At 36.1% G+C, this 12,607-nt stretch overlaps 1 protein-coding gene and 2 long non-coding RNA genes across 4 annotated transcripts; 2 read left to right on the top strand and 1 right to left on the bottom strand.

Moving 5' to 3' along the window:
• Positions 1-4,652: 4,652 nt before the first annotated feature.
• Positions 4,653-5,411, bottom strand: LOC148926322 (uncharacterized). Its single transcript, XR_016130233.1, has 2 exons — positions 5,345-5,411; positions 4,653-4,883 (listed from the first exon to the last, which is right to left on the bottom strand). It is a non-coding gene; the product is annotated as an uncharacterized LOC148926322 (long non-coding RNA).
• Positions 5,412-6,069: 658 nt separating this feature from the next.
• LOC125190495 (uncharacterized) lies at positions 6,070-7,750 on the top strand. Its single transcript, XR_007170929.2, has 2 exons — positions 6,070-7,340; positions 7,420-7,750. It is a non-coding gene; the product is annotated as an uncharacterized LOC125190495 (long non-coding RNA).
• A 1,850-nt stretch (positions 7,751-9,600) lies between these two features.
• LOC125188041 (actin-11-like) lies at positions 9,601-12,098 on the top strand. 2 transcript variants are annotated; one of them, XM_048084775.2, is made up of 5 exons: positions 9,601-9,662; positions 10,358-10,435; positions 10,523-10,916; positions 11,001-11,614; positions 11,686-12,098. In XM_048084775.2, exons 2-5 carry the CDS (start codon positions 10,376-10,378, stop codon positions 11,749-11,751), a joined length of 1,134 nt encoding a protein of 377 aa, XP_047940732.1. In that variant the 5' UTR covers positions 9,601-9,662; positions 10,358-10,375; the 3' UTR covers positions 11,752-12,098. The 2 variants fall into 2 exon arrangements, with proteins under 2 accessions (XP_047940732.1, XP_047940733.1); XM_048084776.2 differs by having other exon boundaries at positions 9,605-9,662; positions 10,364-10,435.
• Positions 12,099-12,607: the final 509 nt, after the last annotated feature.

Genomic DNA, 12,607 nt, shown 5'->3' on the forward strand with positions numbered 1-12,607 from the left:
ACTTTAAGTATAGTAGCAGTGAATATTGTTTGTATGGAACATTATGGACACACTTTAGTACATGAATAGCTACTACTGATCTTAATGTTGTTTTGATACATCATATGTGGACATTAGTATGTCATATGTTGCTACATTATTATATAAATAATTTACAGTGCACACATCCAAATCAGTTTGGTTACAACATTATTATGCATTCTATCATGAATTTAGTGCATTATGACATTAATGTAGTACATTACTCTTTCAAAGCAACATATAGGGGTTGTATTTCTACATCAATTCATCCACTCTACCACTTTGTTTCTGAATAGGTACAAAAAGGTCAAGAAATCTTCATGAAGAGGGCGTTAGGGTGGCAAGAATAGGTTCAACGAGTGCAAGAATCGATTCGAGAATGACTTTGACGATGATATGCCCACTACATTAACGCAACGACAAGCTTTAAAGATGTTTAAAGATGTGCTACATTATTATTTTGTTGTAGATTATGATGTGCGAAAATTGTATTTTAATGTAGATTATAAGTTGTTTGATGTGGGGCAGAAGTTATATCCATTCCCCAAGGGTTTAATAGTCCATGGGGCTAGGGTGTAGTACCAACCCAGTAGCACAACATTCACTAAAGGCAAGGAGTTAGAGCCGTTCTTGTAAGATTCAATTATTTATTGTTTTGTGTAGTAGTCTCTGTTGTATTCTTACAATTATTAGGTTAAAGTATTCAGGTTAATTGTTACATTATTTGCTACTAATGTACTGTACATTACCACCATAAATATGTATATTACCAAAATGGCTAAAACCAAATTGACGAAAAAATATACATTAAACTACTACATTCGTACATTATTCATTGTTAGACATATACATTATGAGACTATATACGTACATTATTTCCTGCATAAAATCCAAAACACACATTAGAAATCGAAATTTTATGCATGTGGTGGTACTATACCCTAACCCCATGGATTACTAAGCCCTAGTGGAATGATTCAAACTCCCTACCCTTGGTGATGGTTTCATTTTGTGAGTGAGTACTACAACCTAGCCCTATGGATTGCTAAACCCAAAGGGTATGGATTTAAATCCAACCAAATATTAAATCCTTACATAGGTACATCATTTAGTATGATGTATGTACATTAAAGCCAATTTTTCTATATTATTTACTGTATGAAATCCTAAATACACATAAAAAATGAAAATCAATGCTGTTGTGGTACTATACCCTAGCCCTATGAATTGCTAAACCCCCAGGGGAATGATTCAAACCTACACTTGGTGATGATTTCATTTTGTGAGTGGGTACTACAACCTAACCCGATTGATTGTTAAACCCAAAAAGTATGGATGCAACGTGCTACAAGACATTAAACCAAGCCTTTTGTACATTAAACTAAGCCGTTCGTACATTACGAAACCATATCGTACATCATGATCCGTGTGAAACCAAAAACCCAAAGGATACAAACAGAAATTATAGGAAATTGTTGGTAATATGCCCTAGCCAAATGGATTGCTAAACCTAAAGGGAAAAGAGTTATCTCTCTGCTCTTTGTGAAGTTTTCGTTATCGGTTGGTACTACAACCTAGCCCAATGGATTGCTAAACCCAAAGGGTATGGTTGCAACGTGCTACAAGACATCAAACTAATTCTTTCGTACATTAAACTAAGTCTCGCCAAACATTAAATACTTACAAAGGTACATCATTTAGTATTACGCACGTACATTAAAGGCCACTTGGCGTACATTATTTAGTTCTATTTAGCCTAAACATTATTCCCTGAAACACGTACATTATTTACCATTCAGACTATATATTATTAGACATTACGCGTACATTATTTTCTGTACATTAAAAACTGTAGCAGTTTCAAAACTGCATGTTCCGAAAATTCAGCGGCAAAATATCATTCAATTTTTTGAGACGATCCACCTCCCTTCTCTCACCTTCCACTCATTTCTCCCTTCACCCTCGACGACAACGAATAAAACAATGGTATGTGAAACATCTCGATTCATAAATCATAATAATAAATCAAAATTGTCTTCTTCCATACTAGAGGATTCAAAGAATTCTAATGAAATAATATCTCCCGATCGTCTGTGAATAATAATGTCAATGCAGTTACAATGAAACAGAATAATGTCAAAGGAATTCGATCGCAATATGCATAAATTTCAAAAGAATTCGACTGCAATGATTCTCTCACTCATAAATCTTCCATATGGGTGAGTTTCTGGGGGATTATATTTAATAAAGGAAAAACAATAAAGAAGATCAATGTTGAAATATCACGTCTGAATTGGAGGGAGAGAATCATGGGATGGAAATAACGGTATAAATATAATCTTCCTATTATGACCTTTTTGATTTTTTAATTGATTTAATTAATTACACATGGTATATAAATCGGCCATTGGATGGAAGAAATCAATGGATGAAGATTAGATTTGTGTTTTAACAAATTTTTTACACATTAATCTGAATACATCCCTATATATATATATATATATAGAGTTGTGATCAATGTCGAACCAATTTTAAAGACCGAACTAGAGACCAAATCTGGGCCATTAGATCTAGTTTTTTTGATGAGACGTGTTGCTGTGAAAATTTTTTCGGCTTCATTACAAACCCATTTTACTTCATTATATAGGTTTATTACTTCATTCTGTACGTAATACCTTGAAACTACAACATGTTTTTACTTGTTTCCAATAGGTTTTGAAATAATTCAACATATGCTTCATTCAAATTCATTGACGTGGGTTTTTGCTTGATTAACATTTAAAAATGCAATTTATTCAAGTGAGATTATTACTTCATTCAGAAACGTTATTACTTCATTGGATAAGATTTTTACTTCATTTCCGTAGGACTTCAAATGCTTCTACGCATACTTCATTCCAATAATTTATTACATCATTCCATGTGTTTATTAAACCATATTAGCGCCATGACGTTGGTGATAGATATTGTAGAGAGAAAGAACAGCACGCGACGGCGAAACCACATTTACGTACTGGAATGAAGTACAAACCTACTAGAATGAAGTAAAAACCTACTAGAATGAAGTAATATATTCTGGAACGAAGTTAAATCTTCGTAACATGTTAGTATGACTTATTTACCTTCAGATGAATTAAAATAGGCTCGTGATGAAGGCGAAAATAATTTATAAATTTCTGTATCTTATCCATAAAAACTAGATCTAAAAGCCCTAATTTGGTAGGGTTCGGTGGTTCAGTTTTTAAGAGTGAATTTGTGGATAATGGGATAGGGATGTATTCAGGTCAGAACGCTAAGTATAAGTAAAACTCAAAACACTTGCAGTCCATTGGATCTTATGATCTAACGGTTAGATTAATGCCACGTGTCATCTAATGATGTAGAATTTTAGACTAATAATGTAGCTCGGATAATAATGTAGCATTTTGGTTTAATAATGTACAGTTTTAGTCTTACAATGTAAATTTCTAGCCTAATAATGTACCTCGGCTAATAATGTAGATTTTTAGTATGATAATGTAACTAATCACAACCATCCAATCTAATGATCCAAGGGCTGTGATTAGTGCTGTGTTTTACACTAAGATGCTGTAAGGACCCTAACACCCCGGTGTTAGGGTCCTTACAGCATCTTAGTGTAAAACACAGCACTAATCACAGCCCTTGGATCATTAGATTGGATGGTTGTGATTAGTTACATTATCATACTAAAAATCTACATTATTAGCCGAGGTACATTATTAGGCTAGAAATTTACATTGTAAGACTAAAACTGTACATTATTAAACCAAAATGCTACATTATTATCCGAGCTACATTATTAGTCTAAAATTCTACATCATTAGATGACACGTGGCATTAATCTAACCGTTAGATCATAAGATCCAATGGACTGCAAGTGTTTTGAGTTTTACTTATACTTAGCGTTCTGACCTGAATACATCCCTATATATATATATATATTACGTGTGTTTACGTGGGAGAAATGTGATATACACATTAATGTTTAATTATGTTATTCTCTAATAAGTACATTAAACATTATTATTTATTATACAAATTTAGTATAATTAAATATGTAAATATAAGACACTTTGGTCAGAGATGTTACATTAACACTGAAAAAAAATGCAATGTTAAATAAAAATATTTTAATATGCAAAATGATGTATGTTTTAGGTCATGGATGTCACAACCTCTCCTCTTGGAGAATGATTTTTCATGGAGAAAAGATAAATGTGGTAATTATATGAATATACCCCTCCAAATACCTCTCCCTTTGGAGATGCTCTAATAAAATCTATATCTATACTATACATATATAAAAAGCAGAGTTTTAAGAGGATTTGAATAAATATTTTATATAAGGGATGTAATGCAATAAATAAAAACTATTCAATTTTTTGACTAATTTTTACTGCACTATAATGAGTAAACAGTTACAAATCTTTAAACATGATAATGAGCATTTAACAAAAAGAATTTAACAGTGTCACACAAAAAATAATATTTTATCACTTACAATAAATCAATAAGTGGTGCTTAATATGTTGTCACGACCACAACTCCCTAGTGCTAGTGAGCGTAGCTATTTCGCGACTAAACGATTCTCAATAATCAAGGGACAACAATAAAAGGATGAAATCACTTAAATCAAAAGTATCAAAGGCATATGGGTACGTAGTCAAAACATGTTCAGAGTATCAAGACTAAGTTCATAGCTTTCTAGTACAAAATTCTAAGTTTTGCAGCGGAAGAGTCCAAGACAAAATAGCACGTATGAAGACATGCTACTTTGGGCTACCTAACTTCTTATTTAAAAAGCCTGTCCCAACACCTTCGCCTGCTCGTCCACGTTCAACCTGCACATTTGAAAAATAACATGCAGGGCTGAGTATTTGATATACTCAGTGGGCACATTGCCAAAAATGGTTCTATCTTTAATTGTCAATGCCACAGTTGAGTGATCACGGGGTTTTACTTAAAAGACCCGAGTCACTAAAATACTTTTCCTTTAGTAAAGATTTTGATTGCGCAATCACGTAACATAGATATACCATATCTGAAACTGATGTGAACCGGGAATGTGGCCACATTCCACGACGATCACTGGACCGGCCAACCCCTTTTGTTAGCTCACGGTCCCCTTATGTGTACACTAGTCCGAGTAGGGTTTGCGGCCCTACTGGGACCCGAATTCGATTTAACTTGAATTGGCATAGCCAAGCAGATAGGTAATCATAAAACAAAACATGGCATGACAACATACTTGAGCAAAGAATCACATTTTCATACTAAAAACACGTTTTAAAAGAATGCCCACCTCAAAGCAAAAATCTCTATCCGTAAGTTCTTTAACTTGGCCTTAGACGACGCGTGAAGACGTCCCTTTAGGAAATAAAAGATACTTAATTAGATTTTGAGATATCCATTAAGCTTAAACATGAATGCATCCTAAGTGCGTGATCATTTTATTCCTTTTTCCTTAATTCATAAGAAGTCCTTGAGCACTAAATAAATCTTGCGATTTAGTTTGGTGTGGAGGTCTACCAATTATTCGTTTAACGAAAGAGCGTTACCTCCTATATATTTTATTCAAGCACTAAAATAGACTCGAGGTCTATTCATCATTTCGTACCATAAATTATTCGAGCACTTAAGCTAAGATCCGGAAAGTTCTATTTTTCTTGAAAACAAAAACTTGAGCATTTAATAAAGTATGGATTCTTTAAAAAAAAATCCCTTGTCAAATCTTTTCTTTGAATTTTCTTAAGGTGCGTCGCGGGGCGTCGCCGGTCGGCTTTCACATCTTACTTTAACATTTTTCCATCTTCGGAAACTGGATAAATTATTTGGAAATTAATTAATTGAGCTCCGACTCAAGTCCTTAAATTAAATTCCAATCCAACAAAAAAAAGAAAAAAAAAATCCTCGGCCCAATTATTTAATCTTGGTCCATACTCTATTTAATTTAGTGGCCCAAATTAATACTTATCACTAGCCCAAACACAAAAAATAAATCAAGAGGCCCAACAACTAAAAAAAAGAAGCCCAACTACTCCCTTCCCTAAACCATCGGCCTCTCTCTCTCATCAATCACAAAATCCCCAATTCAACAACACACCCAACCCTAGCTTTGAAGAGAAATCCGGCGGCGCCTCTGTTCACGCCGCCTCTCGCCGCTGCCTCCGGCGGCGTCCCTCTCTTCTCTCTAAGTCGCAAGGGTCGAGAAGCAGCGCCTCTCATCTTCCCCCCTTCGTCTCGTCTACAACGCCGCTCAGCTGGGTCGCCGGAGCACCGCCGGCTCCAGCTCCTCGACGTCACGGAGTCTCCGGCGGCTCGTGCCAGCAAGTTCCGCCGTCGCAGTACGGCTGAGGCCTCGCCGCTCCCCGATGCGGTGGAGCAGCCGCTGCTGTCCCGTGATCTGCCGAGACTTCCTGATTCCGTCGAAGCTCGCTCGTCGCCGGGTAGCCGTTCGGTGGCCGGCCTAAAGCTAAGTCTTCGGTCTTTGCTTATTTCCCCTTTTATTTACTTCAATTCTTAATGAGGGTGAGTCAGTTTTTGTTCTTAAACATGAGTTGCATAGCTGAGGCAATTCGTGAAAACTGCTGGGCGAGAAAAAGGGCCTAAGCCTATCGTTCTTGTGCTTGCTCTAATGTGTGAAGTGAACTAGAATTCCGTAACTTGCATTCATGATTCAAAAACATAGGGGTGAGGGTTAGCTATGGGGTTGCTACTGAGGTTTAGGTAAAAGCAGCAGCCTATTGTTTTCCTTGTTTCATTATGTTGTTAGATTATTAAGTGGTTTCCTTGTGCTTAAACAAGATTGTGTTGTGGTGTTCTACATGGATGAAAAGGAGTGACATGGAGGGTGTTGATGATTTACCTGTTGTGGTGAAAGGGACCAAAAGGAGGGATGGAGTGCTCCTGATCTTAGCTCGCTCACTGCCCTCTTTTCCCAGAATTTCACTCTCAAATTTTTTTCAAAGAAATTTGCTGGATTTGTTGTGTGTGTGAAGGAGTTCATAGGCGGTGTGGAGGGTCTTTAAATAGACAGAATGTGTACTCGTGAGACCTTAATTGAAACTGTTGTATTGCCTTGTTTTCTTCTTGCAGCAAATCTCTCTTTTTTTTATTCCTTGCCACTCTTAATTAAGAATCTTTGGTTTTATGCCTGCATCCAAGTACTCCCAAATTAATGATTTCTGTTTGGTTTCATAGTGGTACAAGGTGGAGTTGCAGAGGCCGCTGGAAAAGGGTGGAAGGCAGACATTGGCTTACCCTTTTGGGTAAGTCTTGGTCCTCTAGCAAAAAAAAGGGTTGTCTCCTTTCCCACAATTGAAGCTTTCATTAATTTCCTTTGTTCTCTTAGAACTAATATTTGTTTTTACTTTGCAGGAGAATCTGCAAGTCCTCGGCTGTCAAGCTGCTGTCCGAGAAGGCTCGCTGCCTCGGGCCTTCGTGTTCGCTGCCTGGCTCGACGGCTGTGCGGATAGGGGCGTGGTTTCTCGAAGGTTGGGCTGGTGGAACGAGGCCCAGTAGCATTCCTTCGTAATAATATAGTATCCCGTATTTTCTTCAACAATTTCATATATGTGATGATCATATAGGTTAATGTCCTATGTTTTCGAACACCCTTAGTCCGGGTCTTGGGATATACATCTTCATATCCTTGTACACTTTCATTTATTTCTATTATATATATACATTGTTTTGTTTTCTTTGTTCATCCAATTATCTTTAAATCTTTATTTTACAAATTACGACGTTAAGCATTAACGAAATGTAATGAACTCCATATCACAACGAAAACAAGAGAGAAATAAATCTCTAGTTCGACATGAACATAACGAAAAGATAATAAAGGTGCGGGTATTACATATGTACTCCCTCCGTCCCACTTAAAATGCAATATTTGAGAATCGGCACGGGATTTTATGTAGTGTTGTTTTGTGAGTTAATGAAGAGAGAGTAAAGTAAGAGAGATGAAAAAGTAGAGATAGAGTTGTTTCCATTTAAGGAAACGTTTCATTTTTAATGGGACAACCAAAAAAGGAAAACGTTGCATTTTTAATGGGACAGAGGGAGTATATTTGTAGTGAGATAATTAAATCTATCAAAATCGAGTTGATCAAACAATTTTCAAATAATAAAATAGTCTACTACCAAATTTTGGTTTACTAATAATAATATTGTTGAAATTAGGATTTAGCATTAATTGTTCAGGGATAGAACTGAATTTATATAAAGAATCTAATTATCTTATCTATAGGTGATCATGCAGAGTAAAAATATATATTATATTAAGTATATTTTTACAAAAAGAAAATTTGCAGTATTGAGAATTGTACAGTAACGTAAAAAATAGTATAGATGTTTCATGTACCAACAAGCCGCGTCTAAAAGTGCAATAAATAAAGATAAACGTTTCAACGTTCAAAAGGAAAAGGACTATCATTATTCATTCATATAATAGTGTTAATTCAACCAATTACTGTCATGTTTTTGTGTAGTTTATCATTTGAATTTTTTTATGGTCATATGAGTTATCGATTTATTATTGTGTTAAAAGTGTGATTTACATTATTTTTAGTAGAGAAATATGAAGGATTGTTTTAAACATATTTTTCAAAAGTGTCAACACTTATAGTCTCTTCATCGTTGTCTAAATAATTGTGTTTGTCTTGATTCCATTTCAAATATGTTTAATTTATGTCTTTAGGTGTAAAATGAATTGAGAAGCATATTTATTGAATTATTATTATATAATATATTTTTCTATTCTGAAATATTATATAATTATGTTATTTTTTTATTTAGTTTAATCAATTAATAATTTAAAACGGTATGATAAAAAAAATATACCGTCGTGCATTGCATGTGGGTTAACACTAATTACTTATAAATAAATGCAGTACTCTACAATTTGCTTTTAATTCAAGACTACTTATTTCGGTCACCTACTTAGCCTACTTATTTTCAACTACTGCGTCAAATTACTACGGAGGGATTAATAGTAAGAAAGTCGATACAAGTAACATTTTAATTTCTTTGGAATATGTAGTACCCGTAGACATGCCCATGGTTCGTAAACCACCGGTTCCGGTTTCGGGAAATGTGGAACCGGAACCAAACCGTGAGGCTATTTCACGGTTCCGGTTTGGAACCGCCGGTTTTCCAGTGGTTTTTCACAGTTCCGAACCACCGGTTTTCGGCGGTTTTTCGCGGTTCCGGCTCGGTTACACGGGGTTTCGACCGTTTTTTACTGTTCCGGTTTGGAACCGTCCAGAACCGACGGTTTCGGCACGGTTTCGGTTCGTAAAATTTAAAATCGGAACCAGCCCACGGTTCAAAATATAGCGGTTCCGGTTCCGCGGTTAACCGCCGGAACCGAAAACCTCAGGCATCTCTAAGTACTCGTACTATATTAAAAGAAATATTAATTGGAATATAACAAAATATGCGTGGCCCACAACGTGTCAGCTTAACCGTAGATCTAGACTGTTTTAATCCAACGTCCCACATTTCCGCATTCGCTTCATATAATTCCTCAACTTCCTTCTCTCTCTCTTCCAACACTGAACGAGCAACTAATTCATCGCGCGACTCTCTCTTTCTCTGCAATTCCTGCATTTCCGAAGGTACGTTTCGCTTTCATTAGATTTTCATTTCGATCGCCTCGTCTCATGCATTCTTTCTCTTCCTAATCATTTGGATTTGGTGGTACTCCTTTTTCTCTTTTTTTTCAATTCGATGTATCGGATCTGCATGCTTAGAGTTATTAATTTCGAGACATGTATTTTGTGAATCCTTTGCTTTTTTTTTTGTTTATGAAACGCATTAAATTCGAGTTCTGATCAAGGATATTTATAAGTTACCAATAGGAAATATGCAATAGGCGTTGGATTTAGTTTTAATTATTAACTGATGAAGTTTATTCGTGAATTTATATTGGACGATCGTCATGGATGATACAAATCTCCTTTTCAATTCTCATATGCACAGGAATTGAATGTTTTTAGTTGGAAATGATATTTTCATTGTTTGTATAATCCACATTATTGACGTTGCTATGTTATTTAGTCCTGTTTATTTGTTTCAATTGCCAAAAATACCTTTGTTTATGTTTTCAATGACCAAAACAAACCAGTGTCTTTTATTATCATTGTTGCATTAATGATGGCTGCTCATAAGGTTGGTTCTGTATTTTAGTGGGAAATGAAAAAAATTCCTCATATCAGTTGAAAACAGGATCCTGGAATAATTTTAAATTGCGGATAAACACATTATACGATTTATGAATCACAGATTGTGCTAATTGAAGCTACTTTCTTAGTATTAGAACTAGTGCAAAATGGCAGATGGAGAGGACATTCAGCCACTCGTCTGCGACAATGGAACTGGAATGGTCAAGGTATATTATTTATCATAAATTTGTTGTTTGTAGTCTGCTTTCTGGCCTTTGATTTGATCTGATTGTTTAAATCATTTTGTGGCTTAGGCTGGATTTGCTGGAGATGATGCCCCACGAGCTGTGTTTCCTAGCATTGTTGGTCGGCCCCGTCATACCGGTGTGATGGTGGGCATGGGCCAGAAAGATGCATATGTGGGCGATGAGGCTCAGTCGAAGAGAGGTATTTTAACTCTCAAGTACCCGATTGAGCATGGCATTGTGAACAACTGGGACGATATGGAGAAGATCTGGCATCACACGTTCTATAACGAGCTACGTGTTGCCCCTGAGGAGCACCCTGTTCTCCTGACTGAGGCTCCACTCAACCCTAAGGCTAACAGAGAGAAGATGACTCAGATTATGTTCGAGACATTTAACGCTCCTGCTATGTATGTCGCCATTCAGGCTGTTCTGTCTCTGTATGCCAGTGGTCGCACTACTGGTGAGCATCTTGTATCAACTAATCAGTATGTAAATTGATATAAATGTTGATAACATATAGAATTTTGTTATCTTTCTTGTGAAGGTATTGTGCTGGATTCTGGTGATGGTGTCAGTCACACTGTCCCCATCTATGAGGGGTACTCACTACCACATGCCATTCTTCGTCTCGATTTGGCTGGGCGTGACCTTACTGAATACCTGATGAAAATTCTCACTGAGCGCGGTTACTCTTTTACCACCTCAGCAGAGCGTGAAATTGTGAGAGACATGAAGGAAAAGTTGTCTTACATTGCCCTGGATTACGAGCAGGAGCTCGACACTGCAAAGACTAGCTCTTCCGTGGAGAAGAGCTTTGAGTTGCCTGATGGGCAGGTGATCACCATTGGAAACGAGCGCTTCAGGTGCCCTGAGGTCCTCTTCCAGCCCGCACTGATAGGCATGGAAGCTGCTGGTGTCCACGAGACCACATACAACTCCATCATGAAGTGTGATGTGGATATTAGGAAGGACTTGTATGGAAACATAGTACTCAGTGGTGGTACAACCATGTTCACCGGTATTGCTGACAGAATGAGCAAGGAAATCACGGCCCTCGCTCCAAGTAGCATGAAGATCAAGGTCGTTGCGCCTCCCGAAAGGAAATACAGTGTCTGGATTGGAGGCTCCATCTTGGCATCCCTCAGCACTTTCCAACAGGTTAGCTGCACATCTTTAAACACTTGTTTTTTTGTAATCTAGTCGAAATTTATATGTGGTCTTCGTTGCAGATGTGGATTGCAAAGGCTGAATATGATGAGTCTGGTCCATCAATTGTGCATAGGAAGTGCTTCTAAACATATGGATGCATGGTTTTTTTTTCTTACATAACGGCTGGAAGTGCAGGTCACACCACACTAGTTATAACTTTGATTTTTTTTTTCTCTTGTATTTTTGCTGGTTCTAATTTTGAATCGATGAACTTGAGAGGCCAGGTTTTTTATTTCTTGAAATGTTCGTATTATCCTTGATAAGAAGTTTTTGGACATAGTTTCTTTTGTACTTCAATTCTCTTCGTATATTTTAGCGTCAGCCAAAATTTTCTTTTATGTTTGTTTGGCTGGAAAGTATAGTTGTTAAGAAAAATAATTATTAGCATTATGATTTCTAGGATTGTGATTTCTAAGATTATAATTTATGGATTTATGATTCCTCGAAAAATGATTAAGAGAATATGATTGATGATATTATTGCATTTGGAAACATGATAGGATATTAAAACTATAGTTTTCGAATTTTAAAATAGAAAACCATGGAATTTTTAACAATGAATAATTCATATATACAAGAAACTAAATATCAAACTTAACATAAAAAAGCGACAATATAGTTATATTTTTCCCCGTCTCATTTCATGTGACACATTTCTTTTTCGCACTCTCTACATTATTTTCTCTATTATTGTACTTTCTTTCCATTTTAATTATGTATTTATTATAATTTTTCAAAAATACGTGCGAAAAAAAATGTATCACATGAATGGAACAGAGGGAGAGGGAGTACGATTCTAGTATTGATACATATGGATATGGAGAGAGAGAGAAAGAGAGATGATCGAAAGATAACCGTTTTTAAAATTTAATCATTGGGTTTAAGGGATGAAAAAGAATCCTTAAATTACTACGTAGCTTTCCATGTTTTCTGAATCAGTTT

Source organism: Salvia hispanica, chromosome 5 (assembly GCF_029641045.1).
Source record: "Salvia hispanica isolate PSC_SH4W2 chromosome 5, Shi_PSC_v1, whole genome shotgun sequence".
Classification (NCBI taxonomy): domain Eukaryota; kingdom Viridiplantae; phylum Streptophyta; class Magnoliopsida; order Lamiales; family Lamiaceae; genus Salvia; species Salvia hispanica.

What these genes read in the sequence shown, in the direction of transcription:
- LOC125188041 (XM_048084775.2), top strand. Translation starts at nt 10,376, where the DNA reads ATGGCAGATGGAGAGGACATTCAGCCACTCGTCTGCGACAATGGAACT. An exon ending in ATGGAACTGGAATGGTCAAG is followed by an intron (nt 10,436 to 10,522) that starts GTATATTATTTA and finishes TTTGTGGCTTAG; the next exon opens with GCTGGATTTGCTGGAGATGA. An exon ending in TGCCAGTGGTCGCACTACTG is followed by an intron (nt 10,917 to 11,000) that starts GTGAGCATCTTG and finishes TTTCTTGTGAAG; the next exon opens with GTATTGTGCTGGATTCTGGT.